General features: G+C 52.2%; 2 protein-coding genes and 1 long non-coding RNA gene across 5 annotated transcripts in view; 2 read left to right on the forward strand and 1 right to left on the reverse strand.

The window, feature by feature from the left end:
- Nucleotides 1–256: 256 nt before the first annotated feature.
- On the forward strand, nt 257–3,954 carry Rpl38 (ribosomal protein L38). 3 transcript variants are annotated; one of them, XM_031353441.1, is made up of 5 exons: nt 257–340; nt 488–526; nt 618–678; nt 3,544–3,666; nt 3,888–3,954. In XM_031353441.1, the coding sequence occupies exons 2-5, from the start codon at nt 524–526 to the stop codon at nt 3,911–3,913; spliced, it is 213 nt and encodes a 70-aa protein (XP_031209301.1). In that variant the 5' UTR covers nt 257–340; nt 488–523; the 3' UTR covers nt 3,914–3,954. The 3 variants fall into 3 exon arrangements, with proteins under 3 accessions (XP_031209301.1, XP_031209300.1, XP_031209302.1); XM_031353440.1 differs by having other exon boundaries at nt 259–354; XM_031353442.1 differs by having other exon boundaries at nt 340–398.
- Nucleotides 3,955–8,140: 4,186 nt separating this feature from the next.
- Ttyh2 (tweety family member 2) overlaps nt 8,141–20,106 on the forward strand; it is a 46,216-nt gene continuing 34,250 nt past the window's right edge. The window contains exons 1-2 of the mRNA XM_031352952.1: nt 8,141–8,282; nt 17,460–17,632. Coding sequence (XP_031208812.1) covers nt 8,154–8,282; nt 17,460–17,632 — 302 coding nt within the window. The 5' untranslated portion in view covers nt 8,141–8,153. The remainder of the gene's footprint in view (nt 8,283–17,459; nt 17,633–20,106) is intronic.
- Nucleotides 8,558–9,191, reverse strand: LOC116078031. The gene is made up of 2 exons (XR_004113403.1): nt 9,107–9,191; nt 8,558–8,823 (listed from the first exon to the last, which is right to left on the reverse strand). It is a non-coding gene; the product is annotated as an uncharacterized LOC116078031 (long non-coding RNA).

Consider the following 20,106-nt stretch of genomic DNA (forward strand, 5'->3'; position numbering starts at 1 on the left):
CACACCTGTAAGGTACGGATACACACGCAAACTAAAACCACACGCAATAAAAAAATAAAATGTAAAAAAAAAAATTAATGAGATGAGTGACAGAGAGAGGGGATAATAGGGGAAAGGAGAAAGAAGGGAAACGAGGGTGATGCTGGCAGCCTGTCCATTACTCTAAGAAGCTGCACTACTAATCTGAACCAGAAGAGGGCAGGGGTGCTGAAATTGAAATTCTGAACGCAGCCTTTTTGGCCGCTTGCAGACACCGTACGCAATTTCCTCCGTTAGGCGGGTTTAACTGTCCGGAAGAGGAAGCCTCGTTCTTTTTCCGTTCTCTTGGGTTCTCGGCCCTGTGAGTGTTTTTGGGTAGGTGGGGAAGGGAGTTGAATCCGAGGCAATCCGCAGCCGGGGTGGGTTTGAGGAGCACGGGTCTGTAGGGAGCGTGTGCGGGAGGAGGACGCAGGATCGCGGCCGATTAACGCAGGATCGTTCCCCACAGGTGCGGACGCCAGAGCCGAGCCGAGCCGCCGTCGCCATGGTGAGTCCGGGTCGAGGGACCGGGGTGGGCTGGGGCGCCCCAGGACGCAGATGTTCCCCCGGGCTCATTCTCTGTTTCTCCCGTGTTGCAGCCTCGGAAAATTGAGGAAATCAAGGACTTTCTGCTCACCGCCCGGCGGAAGGACGCCAAGTGTGAGTGCGGGCTTCCAGAAAGCTCGGGACGAGCTGCTGGGGCGGGCGGCTCTGAGAGAGAGCTCGGCAGTCCAGCGTGTCACAGACACTAAGCTTGGCGTCACCAGTTGTGCACACCCTGATCACAACGCGCCTGCCCGCGTGGTAGAGGCCGGAGGATCCCCCTGATTTAGAAGCCCTCCAGGGCTGCATAGGGAGACCCTGTTTTAAAATTTAAAAAGAGCCGGGCAGTGGTGGCGCACGCCTTTAATCCCAGCTCTTGGGAGGCAGAGGCAGGCGGATTTCTGAGTTCAAGGCCTGGTCTACAGAATGAGTTCCAGGACAGCCAGGGCTACACAGAGAAACCCTGTCTCAAAAAAAAAAAAAAAAGAAAGAAAGAAAGAAAAAAGGGAAAAAGAAGAAAGAAATGTGTAATTCATTTGTAATCTCCAGCTTCTAAGCAGGCGAGGTAGCAAGACAGCAGAGCCAATATGCTGGCCATGACTGCCTGCCTAATCTTAGGCTGTGGCAAGAGAATTGAGCGACCAGCACCATCCTTGACCTACATAGCTAGACGCTTCTCCCTGCTCTGCATGAGCTGGGATTCAGAGGCAGGCCCAGTGCACAGGGGGTAATCTCCCGAATTTGGGAGGTGGAGATAAAGGGATAGGGAAATGCAAGGTTCTCCTCGGCTACATTGTCCCAAAAATAGATTAAAACAAGCAAGTTCAAAGTTGTTTGCCAGCTCCCGCTGGTTTCTGTATTGTTCTTTCTTACACAGGGAGGGAATTGTTCCCTATTTAAAGGATATTTGGGAGGATGTGTCTAGCTGGAGACCTTGGATGACGTTATCTTCACACTGCAGCGAAAAAGAAGTCTGTCTTTCTGCTGTGTGAGATAGCTCCTGTGCCTTCCCTTTCCTCTCAGATCGGTTTTTATAAGCACCAGATAATGATCGGAAGTCGACCCTTTGGAGCTGTCTTGTTAGGTGGACAGGAAGAGCTTTTGCAAGGATGTTGGGTGTGCAGACAGGCTGTTGCCTCTGATCTGGAGCTGTGTGGGCGGGAGGATGCCTCCTGCTGGTGGGCTCAGTGGGGTTTGCTTGTGTTGTCCATCCGGGCTGTAACATTTGGCCCTGCCTTCCCAAGTCTGCCCTGTCTCAGGCCACAGTTCTTTCTTCCTGTTTAACTTAAAGGATGTGGAACCAGAGGTTGTCCCTGCAGATTGATGAGGTCAGCTTAGCAGATCCATCAGCTCCCTAACTAGATAAGAAACTGAACCAAGCATATTTGTTGGGAGAAATGCTTTTGAGCTCAATTCCTGGTGGGTTTTGTTTGTTTTTTAGAAGCGGGCCATATGGATCCTGAGTAACCTTGGCCCTCACTTTGTAGCCCAGGCTGGCCTCAGATCTAGAGCTCAGGGAGTCTTCCCTCTCAGCCTCCCAACTGTTCGGATTGCAGACCCCCTGCCACCATTTCTGACTTGTTTTGCTCCTTGTGTTTTTGTTTAGAATGTGTGTTCTCCCATGGGGCAGGTCTCAGGAACCAAACGCCCCCAGGGTCATTGGGTTTGACATCATACTATCACACTGGCTTCTCTTTAACCTTGAACTGCCTCAGTCTCCAAGTGCTGCTATTACAGACGTGCTGGGATGCCCTGGTCAGCACTTCTGCTGTGTGGGGGCACCACATTTGGGTTGGTGGACACTGGGCCGCTTACACGTTTTCTGTCAGCCTGGTGCAGCATTTGTTTCTTCATATTGGGTATTTACCCATAAGTGGAATTGCCGTATCGAGTTATGTGTGGCTGCACTTAGGTGATGCTTGGGGGCTGGGAGTGTGAAAGCTCTTACCTAGCACTCCTGGGGCTCTGGGTTGTTTCCCTGCATTGACCTAACTGGGCATGGGAGGGCACCACTTTAACCCCAGGACTTTTGGTTGAAGGCAGAAGGGTCAGGAGAATTCTAGGCCCTCTGCCACACAGTGAGTTCAGGACCTGCCGGGATACATGAGACCCTGTCTCAGACCTCACTTACTTACCTCCAGAGAGTAGAGTTAATGTTCAGGAGTGCAATAGCTGCTAGGGCAGCATAGGATGCTGCCATTCACGTCTGGATTTGGTAAGATAGAAACCAAAGTGGCCAGATGAGGGTCTGAGCCCTGTGCTTCCTGTGAAGTGCCCTGTCCCACCAGTCACAGGCAGAGGTGGAGTTGAGAGAACACGTGCACACTGATGACACACAGCTGTTCTGTGAGCTTAGGCCAAATGCATGCCCCTGATTAGGTGCTTGAGTCTGAAGCATTAGACCCTTCACTGCTGTATAACCAGGAGTCAGTTAAGAGCCCTTACTGCAGCACCCTTCCGCTCTCAAATCTGCCTGTAGCAGTGACGGCCTCTTCTGGATTCCTGGTGTCTGCACTCATGTGCCTGTGCCCATACACAGGCAGGAGTTTACACACAATTACAAAATAATAAGAGCCAGGTTCCACAAAAATGTAAGAGGAGCTTCTCCACATACTGGAATGGGGCATCGCGAGAGCAGCTCTGCATCCAGTGTCCTTGTGTGGAGAAGTGGGAGGCTGTAGAGTTACTAACCCAGGCAGATAACTCATTTCCATCCATTATAGGCTGTCCCTTCATGAGTCATCCTAGACTATTCCGTGGTGCTGTGTTTAGTAAGTGCAGGTTTTGCGTGCATGTGAATTGAATAAGCCCGAGACTCACTGAGGAGACTAAGAAAAGGGTAGCTTTCCAGCGTGTTCAGTGTTTGGAAGCAGAAGGAAATCCCAGGTGGTGGTGACTGAAAGTTTCAGCCACATAAGAGTATGCGGCACATGACCTGTGGTTCTGCGCCAGTTCTCATCCTTATTGTGGTTTCCGTGGCAGCTGTCAAGATCAAGAAGAACAAGGATAATGTGAAGTTCAAGGTTCGCTGTAGCAGGTACCTTTACACCCTGGTTATCACAGACAAGGAAAAGGCTGAGAAGCTGAAGCAGTCCCTACCCCCAGGTGAGTGAGCCTGAGGCAGATTGGGGCGGCAGCATTAGGAGAGCGGTGTTTGCCAAGGCTGGGATTCTCAGGTTCTGTCTTGGCCCCAGGCACATCATGGTCCATTTGACTCTCAGAAGAACCTGCTCTGATAAGTGGGTTTGCGGAGGGAAGGGGGCCATGAAATGCAGCGGGGTAGCTCTGAAGGGACTCGGATCAACCATTGGTCTTTCTTTCCCCAGGTTTGGCAGTGAAGGACCTGAAATGAGCCAGACCTCTGCGTGTGACTATTAAAAACCCTGGAACATCTTTGTGTGTCCGCAATCTTTGATGGGAAGTGGTGTTGGGATGGTGGTGCTTGCTTCTGCATACCAGGTCTTCACCTGGGATCTCAGTGGGTGAATCGCCTAAGTCTGGAAAACATTTCACACTCCACGAAGGCAGTTGGAAGAGCCTGGTGGGAAGCTGTTGTTACTCCCAAGGCTTGGAAGTGGGCCGTGGGATGGATTGTCTTCTGAGACAAAGGTGGGAAGGAAGCAGGGGGCTTCCAAGCTGCAGGATGAGCCCCTGGATGCAAGAGAAGGAAATATTCCATGCTGTAAGACTTGGGGATGTGAAGTCAAAGCATGGGCTTCCGGGGTGAGTGCAGAAGAAAGGATGCTTTCTGTGGGGTCGGCTGACCGGGACTGCAAATGTCTCAGCACTGCATCCTACATGGTGCACATGCGTGTGTGCAAGCAAACAACATGAGAGAATTTTCAAGAATTAAAAAATGGGGGCAGGCAAAGTCAAAGCCACTGGGCCTGCGGCCAGGTGGCGCTCTACTACAGTAAATAAACCCCATAATTGAAGAGGGGGCGGTCTTTTGAGATAGAATCACTTTCATTCCTTGCTTTGAATCCATCCTGCCTCCACCTCCTGAGTGCTGAGACCTCAGGTGTGTAGTGACCGATTTAGTGTGCTGCCGCTGAGAGTTCATTCTGCTTTTAGGAATGTAGTACAGCAGGCTGAGGGTTAGGTTTAATGCTTAAACAAGCAGGTTGTAACCAGAAGCAAAGAGATTTGATTGCTGGTGGAGGCCTTTTTTGCATATGCTGTGAGCTTTTGGGGAGTTTTGTTTACCCCAGGAGTGGGTGGAATGGGAGCGTGGTTGCTTAGGATTCCCAAGGAAGACAGACAGGTTTATAGTGTTGGCCTGTGTGTGTGTGTGTCCCCAGCCTTTCTTTCTCCCTGGCTCCTAGGAGACTGATGCAGTTTGTCTGGCCTTGTGGTCCACTGAAGGCACTTTTTCATGCAGTGCTTCCTACCCTGGCAAGCCCGAGTCACTCGGTGTGCTTCTGCCATCCAGGCAGGCTCCAGAGACTGAATAATGTCTTTGTGCCTTCAGGTGATAGGTTCACCACAGCTGAGGGCCCAGCTAGTGTTAGTCAGCCATGGGCTGCATTAAGATCTACAGCAGTAGACTCCTGGTTGGCTTCTTCCCCTCACCACTGTGCCAGAGCAGCATCCATCCTGGGGCCACTGAGGGAGGTGTGCGGGACACTGGCCAGCCAGCGGGGAGGCTCACAGGGTGCTGACTAAGGTGGTATGTCTTGGCTGTTAATAGGGTTGGAAAGGGGGACTCTGAGAAGTTGCTTCACATTTCCCTGCTTGGCTACAGGGGGCTGCTACATCAGAGGTCCTAAGGCTGAGCGCACAGAAGTCTTGCCCCTTGCTTCAACCTGCCTCACTTCCCCCATAAGCTTCAGGCCAGCCTGGGCTACATAGTTCCAGGAAACCAGGCCTATCTAGCAGGACCCTGTCCTACTATTAAAGACTCCTACTGCTGGGTGTAGGCCTATATAAATCTTAGTTGTGCAAGGGCTGTTCAAATCCACAGGACTTTTCCATCACCTTGAGAGCCCATCCCCCACCCTGGCCACTGGGAAGCAGCTACAGCTCTTCCTGGCCCCTGCCCTGCTGCTCTAGGGGTTTCCTGACTAGATTCCCTTTCTCCCCTGCCCACTAGTCCCTAATCCTGCAAGATTCCCATCCACCACTCAGAATCCTCTGGAGACATCAGCATAACTGTGTTCCTTGCGGAGGCACCTCCAAGCTACCCACCCTCATGCCAATGCAGGACAAAAGCACTGGACCTCTTTGTAATCATCGACGTTTAGGACCTCCCTACTAAAAACAAGTGTAAAGACAGGAAACTGGCACTAGGCGTCCTAGGCTAGGGAGGATTCCTAGACAGTGCTGAACTAGTGAGACATCTGTGTGAGAACAAGGGGGTGAGAGAGTTGAGCCTCAGCTGTCCAGTGCAAATGTGGTAGCAGCCAGTCTCTAGCAACTACAGAACAGAGCTGACAGTGAGGAGAAGCCCCAGTGGCCAGGCAGAGCAGAGAGGAAGTCACTTCTAGCAAGGGTTTTTTGTTTGTTTTGTTTTTGAGACAGTATAGCCCTTGGCTGCCCTGAAACTCACTCTGTAGACCAGGCTGGCCTCGAACTCAGAAATCCGCCTGCCTCTGCCTCCCAAGTGCTGGGATTAAAGGCGTGTGCCACCACAGCCCAGCCAGCAAAGTTTTTTGATAGAGCACAAGTGCCTGTTTTGGGGACACCACCAGCACCTAGTTAGAAATTCTCCCTGTTTTCTCTGGGGCCTCCTTTCCTTCGTCTGCCTGCAGCACCAAGCATCCTCTAGCTGGTCTCCCAGCACATTCCCAACCAAGCCTGACCCTGACTTGTCCTCGACTTTGCCGCCTAACAGCTGCCCACCATCTCCCTCCTGCTTAAGACCCTTGTGCTCCCAGCACTTGGGCTGGGAGCTCTCTGCACTTGACTCTAACCAAAAGGCAGAGAAGTGATAGGCTGGGTTCTGGAGTATGCAGAGGGCTGAAGGCCAAGGCCTGCAGGGGTCTGCTGAAGTGATGGCTCCTGGTGTTACTGGGCCCCGTTTTACTTGCCCCCCAAATGCCCTCTAACCCAGCACAGGATGAATTCATGTGTGTTCTGCCAACCACACTCACAAAGTGTGTAAGTCAGCCAGGCCTCGGGGCTTTTGTCTGCTCTGACACTTAGTAGGTAGTACTCTCTGTTCTTTATGTCCCCTACCCCCACCCCACCCCCAGGGGCTCAAAAGCTGCCCTGAGTGCATATGATTTACATAGTAGATTCTAGAATAAGTGATCTAGAGTAAAAATTGTCATTCATGAAGTCATATGTCCATAATTCCAAGCCTCAGAAGGCTAAGGCAGGATGATCCCGGGTTCAAATCAAATCAATCCAGACAACTTAGTCTCTATCTCCTCTGCCCCAACTTGGATTTTTTTTTTTTTTTTTTTTTTTTTTTTTTTTTGGTTTTTCGAGACAGGATTTCTCTGTATAGCCCTGGCTGTCCTGGAACTCACTCTGTAGACCAGGCTGGCCTCAAACTCAGAAATCTGCCTGCCTCTGCCTCCCAAGTGCTGGGATTAAAGGCGTGCACCACCACCACCCAGCTCCAACTTGGATTTTTTAAGACGTTTCTTTGTTTAGCTCTGGCTGTTATGGAACTCATTCTGTAGACCAGGCTGGCCTCATATTCACAGAGATTTGCCTGCCTCTGTCTTCCAAATACTGGGACTAAAAGCATGCACCACCACCTCCCATCTTAGGCTTCCTTTAAAGGGTTCAGCCTTGCCTAGCATGCTGGAGGCCATAGGTTCTAGTCCAAACACTGCAATAAACGAATAAGTCCAGTGTGTGCTGGAGCAGGGAGGCAGAGGCAGGCAATCACTGTGAGTTCAAGGCTAGTCTGGTCTGCATAATGAGTTCCAGGACAGACAGCACTACACAGTGAGACCCAGTCTGGGTAAAATAAATAATTAATAATAATAGAAATAGAAGAATGAATTAGGGACTAGCACATTCTCCTAGGCCAAGATTACTAATTATGTATCCACTGGCACTTTAATCTTTCGTCAAAACTTTTCCTTTTTTGGTCTTTTCGAGACAGGGTTTCTCTGTATAGCCCTGGCTGTCCTGGAACTCACTCTGTAGACCAGGCTGGTCTTGAACTCAGAAATCTGCCTGCCTCTGCCTCCCAAGTGCTGGGATTAAAGGTGTGTGCCACCACCGCTCGCTCGGCCTTTTTTTTTTTTTTAAGATCAAGTATCACATTGCCCAGGGTGGCCTCTACAGACATGGGGATGACCTTTGAACTCCTGATCCTTCTGCCTTACCATCCTAAGGCATGCACCATCAAACCTGCGCCACTATTCTGTTGTGATAGTAAGAATCAGTGCATGGTTTTGAGCCAAATTTCTGGAGTGGGTGAGTGTGTCCAGAAAGAGGCATAAGAGGAGAGGTGGGGCAAGCCGGAGGGGGAGGCGTGACCTGGGCAGAGCCTCCAGCGGGATGGGGCGTGTCCTCACCTAGGGCGGGACTTGGGGCGGGGTCTAGGCGGGGCGGGGCCGGATCGCTCCCTGAGCCCGGTAGTAGTAGCTGCGCTGGCAGTGGCAGTGGGCTCGCAGCAGCTTGTGCAAGCTATGCCGGCGGCGCGCGTGGAGTACATCGCGCCCTGGTGGGTCGTGTGGTTGCACAGCGTTCCGCACCTCGGCCTGCGCCTGCAGCGAGTGGACAGCACCTTCAGCCCGGGCGACGAAACTTACCAGGAGGTAAGCCCATGATCCGAGCCACCGAAAGGGACCCTCAGAGTGGGAGCCAGAGCCGGCCCGCGCTCGCCCAGGTCCCGCTCCTTTCTCTCTTGCCTCGGCAGCCCGCGCTCTCCGCGCTTCTCAGACCCCCTTGGTCCCCAGTTGGGCCCTCTCTCTGCTCTCCCGGGTCCCTCGGACGGAACGCTCTTCCTAGCTGGAAATCTCGGGGTTCGTGAAGCTGGAAAGGTTGGAGTAGAGTACACTGGGGACGAAGAGGAAGGACGCAGAGGCTGCGCTCTAGAGGCGGGGGCTGAGCCTTCCGAAGATTTACAGTGGGGGTGGGGCATCTGGATGGGGTGACTGGCGGCCGAGGTAAGCAGGGGTGCTGTAAAGTCCCCCTCCCGAGAATCCGACGTTTTCTCTCCCGGCCCTGACGGCCTGAGAAAAGTTTGGGCAGAAACCGACTTGAGTCTCTGGAGTCCTTTGCGCTCCTTTCCCCAGCCTGCAGGATAGCAAGCAGACACTGCCAATACCTCTGCCTTGGCTTCTCAAAGCTGCGGGGCTGAGAGAAGAAGCAGCGTGAGTGACTAACCTCTTGGACGCCAAAACCCCACAGCTGTTGGAGTCAAGGATGGAAAGTGGCTTCAGATCCACCCCACCTCGCCCCACGTCCAGCAACTGCCCTGTCTGTTCTGGCGTCCCTTCCCTACAACCTTCTAAGCCCTGAAATTCTGAGGTCTTGGTTCCCGGGCCCGCTACCCTCCTTATCCTTAATACTTATGAATTGTCCCTGATGAAAGGGGACGTTCCCTTGCAGGTTTGGTGGGCAGGTCCAGGCTTCTGACCTCCTTTCCTGACCCAGATGCCCATTCTCAGCCCATCTCAGCCGCGGTTAAACCCACGATGGCCTCTGCGGCCCGGCTGAGTCAGTTCCCTCTGCTGGGTCAAAGATTCAGGGGCTGCGGTAACTTAGGAGGAGGCCCATTATTAGTTAAGAGCTCTGTGCTCATGCTGGACTTTGACCTCCAGTGACTGGCACCGTGTCCTAATCTCCATAGTGGGGCATCTGGCTGAGCGGGGCTTCTCTGGACTGCTCAGGAATGGCTTCTTGTCCTCCCAGACTTTCCTCATTCTGAGGCCAGGGGCTCCCGATCCATGTACTGTGCTCTGCCCAAGAGCCAGTACCACGGAGTCTAATTATAACTTTCAATGGCTCTGCTGCTTGCAGGCTTGGCAGTTAGTTTCTGTTCTTGCTGGAGGAAGGGACCCCTTTGTGCTACTGGAGGCACTATTACCCCTAAGCGTTGCAGCCGCCCCAGACCACCAGTCTTGTCTGGCCCTGGAAGGAAGGCTTGCTCCCTGAGGCCTGGTGGCTACTGACATAGCACCGGGGAGTTTCCTTCTGCCAGTGCTTAAAAGGGGACGGATATGGTTTCCGAACAGCTGTGTTGGGGGTGTGGAGAGCCCAGATCCTGTGCTCTGGGTCCCAACCATATTTTCTCCCCTCTTCTGGAAGAAATCTAGCCCCTCAGCTAGGTCAAAGAGACCCCTGTCTGGGAAAGCATTTGCACGGGGTCTCCCCTACCCCCACGGCCTGAGCCCGACTCTACCCACCCCAGTCTATGGATAGATGTGTGGTGTATGGATAGATGTATGGCAGGTGTGTGGTGCCGGTGAGTTCTACGCACAGTCATTACTTCCAGGGTCCTGACTCCCAAACCTTTTGTTCCAGCTCTTTCCCATGACCACTGTGCCTGCCCCACCCCTGCTCTCATCCTGGTTCAGCTAGGAGTGGAAAGCAAAGCCCCGGGAGATGAATGTGGGGGGCCTTAACGGAAGTCAGGCATTGGGTGTTATTTAATTAAGGCTACTCCTATTTTGGTAAGTTCCAGTGTTGTCTGACCAGGGGTCTCCTTCCTCCTGAGCACTGGAGTTCTGCAGCTGGTTAGTTCACAAGGTCGCCTTGGGTGCCTTCTGTCGTAAGTGGTCTTGGTCCTCTGCAAACTTAATTTGGGGCTGAGTGTTGTGCTAGGGCCTGGGTGGCATGACAACAAGGGTAGCAGTGGCTAAGGCGGCTCTGAAGCAAGGATCGTCTGAGGCAGGGGCATTGCCGTACCACTGGTGGAGTTGGGTTCTAGTCCTATGTCTGTGCGGCCACAGGGAGATGAGACTTTTCCTCTCATCTCTGTGTATCCCGTGAGTTATTCTATTAAGAATTCACAGTAAGGATATCACAGGACCTGGTGATGCAGTCATTAAACAAATGTCCCTGAGGTGATGGGTGTCTAAGGACAGTGTCCTGTAAGATAGAGAGGAAGAGAGTAGAAGATGCTGAGCAGGGGGAAGACTGAAAAATGCATGCGAAAGTGGACTTTAAGGTCAGCCAGCGCATATATATGTATGTGTGCACATGTATGTGCACGTGTATATGTGCATTTGTGTGTGTGTTCGTGAGTGTGTGGTCATGTGTGTGGGTACACATGTTTATGTATAGAGTTTGCATGCATGGATGTGCTTTTGTGTATGTATGTGTGCATTTGTGCACATGTGTATACTCCTATGTGTGAGAGTGTGTGTGTGTATGTGTGCACATCCACATGCATGGGTGTAGGTATGCAACTTCAGCCTGCCAAATAGGCAGTCAGGTTCCAGGAATGATGACCTTGTGCTTAGGGCCCAGAAAGCAAAGCAGGGCTTGGAGGAGCTGGCTACCTGATACGTACACGCCGTGGTCCTGAACTTCCCTGAGTAACAAGGACCCAGAGGTTGGATGCCCTGGAACTGGAGTTGAGGCACCCTGTAGGTGTTAGAAACTGAAGTCCAGTCCTGGGCAAGAGCAGCAGGTGCTCTTAATTGCAGAGCCATCTTGCCAGCTCTTGAGTTTGAGGTTTTGGTCTTGGTTTTTGTTGTTTGTTTGAGACAGAGTTTTATGTAGCCCAGGCTGGCCTTGAACTCACCACATAGCAGGGTGATATTGAACTTCTTGATGATAATGATATTGAACCCCTGCCTCTACCTCCAACATACTAGGATTATAGGGGTGTGTGTCCATAACCTGTCTACAGGGTGCTGGCGGTGGAACACGGGTTTCTCACATGCGGGACAAGCACGTTACCAACTGGGATACATCTGCATTGGGCCCTCCTTTTTTAATTTGATTTATTCACTTATTTATTTTTGAATCCAAGTTTCCATGTGTAGTCGAGGCTAGCTCCCACCGGGCAGTGCATTTGCCTTCGCACGCTACAGTATGGAACAGCTGTGGCGTGTCACTGTTCCTGCCTTCTGCCTGGGGTCCTTGGGCACAGTGGAAGTCCCTAGTTTCCTGAGAGTTGGTCTTCCTCATCCTCTCTCCCATTGAACTTGAGCCTGAGTCCTTAGGAAGGTTCTACATCCCCAGCAGAGGCTGGCAGGGCTCGGCGCCTATATCTGGGAGCAGCCTGGATCCCCATCCAGGTCTCCTTTGACAAGAGAGCAAGCCTGGAAGTCTTCAGGGATCTAGCAGAAGGGCTCGGGAGCTCACAGGTGGGAAGCAGGTGGCCAGCGCTCTAGTCCCTGCTTGGGAAGGAGGTCCTAGCTGGCTAGCTGCCCAGTGGGCAGCGCTAGGGACAGTCAGAAAGTTACAAAGTTGAGCTGTGTCTCTTGGAGAAGCCACTTCAGTTCCCTCCTTATCTGGGGAATTACTGTTACCCTCACCATCAACCAGCTACTCAGGGGAGGCCAGACTCTGATGATGTCATGTCCGTAAGACTTCCTGTCAGATCTGAGGACAGAACACCCATCTCGGGCCTTCTGCGGGCCATGTGAGAGGAGGTACAGGAGGAGTTCATTGTCCTGGTTTGGCTTGGATTTCCTTGAATCTCCGTGTCCTGAGAGCCCCCAGTCAGCAGCCAGGGATGTAGCTCAGTTGTGAGTGCTTGCCTAGCGTGCACAAAGCCCCGAGTTCCATCCTCAGTACCCTATGAAACTGAGTGTGATGGCACATGCCTGGAATCCCAACACTTGAGAGGCAGAGGCCAGTGGATCTTTGTGAGTTCTAGACCAGCCTGGTCTACATAATGAGTTCCAGGCCAGCCAGGGCTATAAAGAGACCCTGCCGTTAAAAAAAAAAAAATTAATAAAATGAAATAATCACAAACAAAAAGTCACTCTTGTCTTCATAAGGAGTCTGAGGCCAGCACGGGCTATAGACTCCATCTTTTTGACCCAGCTGAGTGCATTGAGGACAGAGTATGGAATTCTGGGAGAAGAACAGGATGCTCTGCTGGGGGCAGATCAGAGGAAAAAGCAGGCTTTAGAGCTCAGCCAGCCCCGTGGGAAAAGAGCCAAGGTCAGGATGAGGAAGGCCGTTCATTACATCTGAACTTGGGAGTCATGGTCATCGGGCTGTCACGCCAGTTCCCCAAGGAGTTAACCCTTGCCAGGCTTCAAGGTGGTGCTCTCCCTATAGAGCATGAAGGTAGGCCCCTGCCTCAACCAGAGGCTGACACACCACTCCCTTCCGGGTCTGTCCACAGTGGCTGCTGCTGTCCCCGTAGCCTGAGTACCAGGGTGGCCCAAACTACCAGAAATAATGGAAGGAGTTTTGATGTCAGAGGGGCTAAGTTTGGGCATGGTGTGGGACAGGCAGAGGCTTGGGTGGGGCAATAGGAGGCTGGGGTGATGTGGAGACTGGCCTTTCTTTATTTTCTTTTTTCTTTTTTGGTTTTTCGAGACAGGGTTTCTCTGTATAACCCTGGCTGTCCTAGAACTCACTCTGTAGACCAGGCTGGCCTCGAACTCAGAAATCCTCCTGCCTCTGCCTCCCAAGTGCTGGGATTAAAGGCGTGCGCCACCACCGCCTGGCAGTTGCTTTTATTTTTAAAAAGGTGTGTGTGGGGGGGGGGTGAATACACGTGTGTGCAGGTGCACATGCCTATTCATACATGGAAGACAGAAGAAGATAGCAGGCGTCTGGCTGTATCATGCTTGGCCCTATTCCCTCTAGACAGGGGATCTCACTGTGCTTGGAGGTAGACTCGGCCAACGAGCCTCCATCTTGTCTCCCCTCCATAGTTTTGGGGGTTACAGAGGTATGTGCGTGAGAGAGACAGAGAGACAAAGAGACAGAGAGAGCAGGGGAGATCAGGGAGACCCTACGCAGCCGTTTATACAGGAGGTGGGACCCAATCTCCAGTCCTCACTTTTGATAGCAAATATCTTTGCTGCTAAGCCATTCCCACAGCCCTCAGCATTAATGTAACACCTCATCCTGAAGCTGAACATGGTAGTGCATGCTCATCCTGAACACGTGATCCCAGTCAGGGCGTACCCTTGACCACAGCTGCATTGGCCTCATCGGCTTTATCGGAGACAGTGGTCGGCTCCTACTGCACTGCGTGTACATTCAACCTGTCACTACTACTCCGTGGCCCCATCATTCCCCCATTAAATTTACCCACATCATATACAGGTGTTGTTGCTCTCTGGGGCCTGTGTCCTATGGCTCTTGCACGAGGCGTGTGTTTTTGATGAACGCCTGCACTGTTCCCAGTGTTTGGCAACTGCTGCAGGACTGACTGACTGGACCCTGTCGGGGACATATACCCTCCTTTCCATAAAGCAGAACTGCTGGGTCACAGTGTGTCTGGAAGCACGGTGCCTTACAAATCGTCAAGGGCGGATACCTGCTTCTTGGTGGTGCGATTTCAGAGCCTTTGAGAAAAGAGTGGGGCTTATTTTTAGGTTCTGGAAACAGGATCTCGTTCTGAAGTCCCGGGCTGACCTGACCTTCTTGATCGCTAGGATCATGAACACGGATGTGTGCCACCATGCCCAGCCACAGAGCTGGGTGAGGTGGGACACATTTACCATGCTAGCACTTACAGGAGGGGAAGACCAAGAGTGTAAGGAAATCCTGGGCTACATAGTGAGCTCACCAGGCTCTGTGTGTGGGCCCCGCTGAGTGGGTCGGTTTCAAGAAGTTAAGCTACTGGGGGGAGATTGTTAACCTCTGTTGACGTTAATCTGTTGCTGCTGCACTTGAAAACACTTTGATGAGTTAAGTTGGCATGGGGCCGCTCTAGCCTGGTTTGGTTCTTTGGGATTCTGTTGTGTCTTAGTCAGGATTTCAACACTGTGAAGAGACACCATGACCAAGACAACTCTTATAAAGGAAAACATTTCACTGGAGCTGTGCATTTCATTTCATTGCGTTTAGTCCATTCTCATCGTGGTGGAAGCATGGCAGCACACAGACAGACAGGGTGCTGGAGAAGGAGCTGAGAGTTCTACATCTGAATGAGCAGGCAGCAAGAAGAGAGAGACACTGGGCCTGACTTGAGCTTCTGCAATTTCAAAGCCCACAGCCCCACACTCCAGTGACACACTTCCTCCAACAAGGCCACACCCACTCCAAAAAGGCCATACCCACTCCAACAAGGCCACATCTCCTAATAGTGCCACTCCCCATGAGCCTGTTTTCATTCAGGCCACCACACTATTATTTACTGTTGATTCTTTTTTTAAATTTTTTTTTAAAAGATTTATTTATTTATTATATTTAAGTACACTGTAGCTGTCTTCAGACACTCCAGAAGAGAGTGTCAGATCTTGTTACGGATGGTTGTGAGCCACCATGTGGTTGCTGGGTTTGAACTCAGGACCTTCGGAAGAGCAGTCGGTGCTCTTAACCACTGAGCCATCTCTCCAGCCCCTACTGTTGATTTCTGAGACAGGGTCTCCCACGGCTCAGACTAAGATGACGTTGAGCTTCTGATCCTCCATCTTCAGGCCCATCTACCAGTTCAGGGTTCTCAAAGGGAACTGTCAGGAGTCCTATGTGTCCCCTCTTAGTGGAGACCACTTAGGTGGGCACCCCATCATGTCCAGTCTTATGTAACGTGGGGACGGGAGCCTGGCCTTCCGGCTTAGTGAACAAGCACCCCACTGTCTCGACCACAGCCTCAGCTCCTCCTTCTCGTTCCGACTGTGATGGCCTTGGCCCCGGGTGGGCTTTTAGGGTCTGACTTGCTCTCCAGCTCCAGGGAGGCATTCCACTTCTGTCAGAGGCCAGCTTGTAGTATGGCGACTTGGTGTAGTGAGCTTCTAAAGCCCCCCTCCACACCCTCCACCCTCCAGCCTTCTTTGCAGTGAAAGATGCCTTCCAGGGAGGTAGGTAGGCAGGTAGGCAATGACTTCCCACCGCCTTATTGAACAGGAGCCTCTTCTTTTTTTTTTTTTTTAAATTTATTTATTTACTATTATATGTAAGTACACTGTAGCTGTCTTCAGACACACCAGAAGAAGGCATCAGATCTCATTATGGATGGTTGTGAGCCACCATGTGGTTGCTGGGATTTGAACTCAGGATCTTTGGAAGAGCAGTCAGTGCTCTTAACCACTGAGCCATCTCTCCAGCCCGGACAGGAGCCTCTTGAGGTCATTCTAAGGAACTGGTGTGCTAGAGAGTAGTCCAGGCCTCCTGCCTCAGCTGAGGACTGTGAGGATGCTGTGTTCAGAGCTGCCGCCCCACCTTCTACCTCCCTGGAGGAGGAGGAGGGGGAGGGGAGGACGGGAGGACATGTCCTCTCAGCTGACCTGTCACTTCCAGATTTGTCCCTAAGTCTGAGAAGCCTATCCAGTCAGAGTTAGCATTAGGACAGCCCAAGTCAGGGCCCCCCTAGGCTGCCTGAATCCTCACAGGGATAGGCAGCCGAGCAGCCTCATCTCCATACAGTCTACCCAGCCCGCATCCACCAGCCTCCCGCGCTGCAGGTCACACCCCTGCGCTCGCCCTGCATACAGCTTATTTCCTCTCAGACCTTAGTATCCTGTGGCCTCCTGCCCTGATGATCACTACCACCCACACAGGTTCCCTGACCAAAGATCTAGGCAGAGTGACCCCCGCCCCCACCCCCGCCCCCTGGGACACTGGCCTTTGGATGAGGGCATCACTGAGGCCTCATGGGAAGCCAGGAGGCTGTCAGCTCAGGAGCCTGACTTAGAGCCAGGTCCAGCCCTGGCTGGCAGCCACTGATCCCCGGGCCATCTGGTGTCCATCTGGGCAAATCAAGGGATTGGAAGATACAGTGGAGGGGGACACCTGGGCCTCCTGACAGACAGCAGCTCCCTTTGAAAACTCTGACCCACTAGGAAGGGACTAACGAGGCGTCCACATGCACACACACACACACCCTCAACAGTCTGTCCTGGCTGCTACCACTGGCATTGTGAGCCAGCTGTCCCTGGCAGGATGCAGCAAGAAGGACATCAAAGGTTATCTACCCTGTCTTCTCTGTACTCATCCTTGAGCACAGAACTTGACTTTTAAGGACTCCGGAGAGTTCCGGCACCCAGAAAGGGCGCATTCCATTATGGCATAGCAAGACTTGTCTGGCACGGAGGGACCTAGGTATGACGGCAGCACCCATGATCCTCAGCGGCCTTAGCTTAGTTTCACTTAGTCCCTACGTTTAGTCTCACTGCCCAGACTCTGCCCTCTTCCAGCCCTGTGACCATAGGTCCACAGCCCTGTTTGCAGCCAGCAGGTCTCCCTTGCTCTCCTGGGTGGCTCAGGGCTTGTCATCGTCAGGCCTAGCCTGGACAGCACGTCTCCATGCAGAGACCTGGGCTTAGCCGCGCTTAGCTGTATTAGTTGTTTTCATCGTGGCCACGTTAAGATCCCTGGCAAAAGAAGCTTGAGGAGGGAAGGGTCTGTTTCGGCCTGCGGCCTGAGGGGACACCGTCCATCCTGGTGACCTGAGGGGACACTGTCCATCATGGCGGCGGCAGCGTGTGAAGCCTTCGGGGCATGTGAAGCCTTCGGTCACTCTGGACCAGCAGTGGGGGAAACGGGGCTGAGTGCAGATGCTCAGCTGCCTTTCTCTTTTGTATAGAACGCCAGACCGTGATGATCCCTCCCACATTTCCGGTGGATCCGCCCACTTTTGTTAAACTAATCTAGAATCTCTCACACTCGTGTCTGGAGATCTGTCTTCTAGCAGATTCTAGATAATTCTGATATTGTGAATCACCCCAACAGCTGCCTCCCCTCCCCCACCAGCCCCTTCCCATGCTGAGCTTGTCTGCTTCTCTGCTGCTATCTCCACCCTGGCACCCAAATGTAGGGCGGGCTGTCTAGAGGGCTGAGTGTAAGGATGCTAGGACTCCCTGTGCCCCTGCTGGGCCAGAAACTGACACAGCCTGACTCTCTTACAGTCGCTGCTCTTCCTGGGGGTGTTGGCTGCCATTGGCCTGGGCCTGAATCTCATCTTCCTCGCCGTTTACCTGGTGTGCGCATGTTGTTGCCGGCGGGACCACACGGTGCAGACCAAGCAGCCCGACTCATGCTGCGTAACCTGGACGGCGGTGGTGGCTGGGCTCCTCTGCTGGTGAGTGTCCTGTGTACAGGGGAAGCTAGCCTGTGGCCAGGACACCCCTTATGTCCATGCGTGTGGCTCGTCAGTGTCTAGCCACGTTCACACCAAGCTAACACCTGGATGAACAACCTGTCACCCAAAATGAACACTATCCCTTTTTTAGCCAAGCTTGGGGAATCTGTCTCTAGTGTGGTGATGGGGGTCGACGTAGTGGCCCCCCCCCCAACCCTTCTGTGAGGCCAGGGCCCAGGCCTGACAGCCAAATGGGTCCCTCCTCAATTGACCAGGTGGACAGTGAGCATTTATTTATTTATTTAATGTATATGAGTTCACTGTAGCTGTACAGATGGTTGTGAGCCTACTTGTGGTTGTTGGGAATTTTGTAGGACCTCACTCAGTCTGGTCGGCCCCGCTCACTCATGCTGGCCCAAAGATTTATTTTATTATTATAAATAAGCACACTTAGTCTTCAGATGCACCAGAAGAGGGCGTCAGATCTCATTACAGATGGTTGTGAGCCACCACGTGGTTGCTGGGAATTGAACTCAGGACCTTCGGAAGAGCAATTGGTGCTCTTACCTGATGAGCCATCTCACCAGACTGGGCATTTCTTTTCTCTACACCACTATCTACTTCCACTGCCTCCTGGGGTCTGCAAGGTCAGAAGTCGGCCCCAGTCGCTCCCATCTCTTGTAAGATCAGGAGCTTTAGTGCCCATGGGTAGATCTTTCCCTGCACTCTGACTGAGGAATGAGGGTTCCCAGCACTGTGTGAGAGCCCCACCCACCCAGTACCCAGCCATGAGCGTGCTAGCTCTGTGTGCTGCAGTTGTATTTTTCTTGTTTCTCTATCTGTAGGAGTTTTCCTTAGAGAGCAGTGCCCCCTGGAGGTGTTGAAGGCCGTGACTGCCCTCTAGGGTGAGAGTCCCTTGATGCGTGTCTTAAGACTGGCCTTGGGTCCAGTCTGCAAGAGTCTCAGCTTGCTCTTGTTTGTTTGTTTGTTTGTTTACTTTTTGAGACAGGATTTCTCTGTGTAGCCCTGGCTGTCCTGGAACTCACTCTGTAGACCAGGCTGGCCTCGAACTCAGAAATCTGCCTGCTTCTGCCTCCCAAGTGCTGGGATTAAAGGCGTGAGCCACCACTGCCTGGCACACCTTACTCTTGAACATTCTTTTTCTTTTCTTTTTTTCTTTCTTCTCCCTCTCCCCCTTCCCCTCCTTTCCCTTTCTTCCCTCCCTTCCCTCCTCCTCTTCCTCTTTCTTTTCTTCCCTCCCCTCCCTCTTTCTTCTTCTTCTTGGTTTTTTGAGACAGGGTTTCTCTGTGTAGCCCTGGCTGTCCTGGAACTCACTCTGTAGACTGGGTTGGCTTTGAGCTAAGAGATCTGCCTGCCTCTACCTCCAGAGTACAAGAATTAAAGGTGTTCGTACTCCCACTCAGTTCGTATTTTTTCATTCCAATATATTCATTCATTGTTTCTCGATCTTTTGGCCAAGATGGAGTGCGGTGACATGTTCATGATCTCCTCTTGCTAACAGTGGGGCTCACTGAAGCCAAAAGATAGGCCACCCTCAAAGCAGCAAACCAGGGGGCGTGCGGGGGGTAAGCGAGTGAAACTTGGGGCTGGAGCCAGGGCCTAGAGGAAAGAGTCCCAGCCCCATGGGAGGGACAAAGAGCCATCTGATTCCCAGATGCCCGTGAAGAAATGGGGTATAAAAGCCCTCTTCCTGGTGTGAATGAGAGGCACTACAGAGTGGCCAGAGAGGTGGGACCCCAAAACACACACCAGCAGTGAATGATTCTCAGAAAACTGCAGGTGCTCCTATGTTTACAGTAGGGCTACTGTAGGGCTGCTGCAGACAAGCCTGTTGTCAGGTCCGAATACCATCAGAGTAAGCTGCAGAAACCACTTAAAGCCGGATAATCCAGCGTCCAGATGCAGTAACCGTTTACTGCTGGTTAATCCAGCATCCGAGTAGAACCATCTCAGACAGTAGTGGCGGCTACGCCTTTAATCCCTTTATTTCATATATGTAGGTGTTTTGCATGAGTGTGTGTCTAATGCACCCCATGTGTGCCTGCTGCCTGTGGAGACCAGAAGAAGGTGCTGGAGCCCCTGGAACTGAAGTTACATACAACTGGTGTAAGCTACCATGTGGCTGCTGGGAACCAAACCTAGGTCCTCTGGAAGAGTAGCAAGATCTCTTCATTTTGTTTTGCTTTTTGAGACAGGGTTTCTCTTTGTGGCCCTGGCTGTCCTGGAACTCAATCTGTAGACCACGCTGGCCTCGAACTCACAGAGATTCATCCGCCTCTGCCTCCCAAGTGCTGAGATTAAGTGTGCACCACTGCCTGGCCACCTTTTTTTTTTAAGCATACTTTTCTCATGTGAATGTTTTGTGTGTGCACATGACACCTCCATGTGGAGAAGGATGGTGGAGAGTGATGGTACAGTGACATGGTGGAGAAGGATGGTGGAGAGTGATGGTA

This window comes from Mastomys coucha, unplaced genomic scaffold (assembly GCF_008632895.1).
Source record: "Mastomys coucha isolate ucsf_1 unplaced genomic scaffold, UCSF_Mcou_1 pScaffold5, whole genome shotgun sequence".
Taxonomy (NCBI): domain Eukaryota; kingdom Metazoa; phylum Chordata; class Mammalia; order Rodentia; family Muridae; genus Mastomys; species Mastomys coucha.

Coding starts and splice junctions, on each gene's coding strand:
- Rpl38 (XM_031353441.1), top strand. Junction 679..3,543: donor CCGGCGGAAGGACGCCAAGT/GTGAGTGCGGGC, acceptor TTTCCGTGGCAG/CTGTCAAGATCAAGAAGAAC. Junction 3,667..3,887: donor GAAGCAGTCCCTACCCCCAG/GTGAGTGAGCCT, acceptor TTCTTTCCCCAG/GTTTGGCAGTGAAGGACCTG.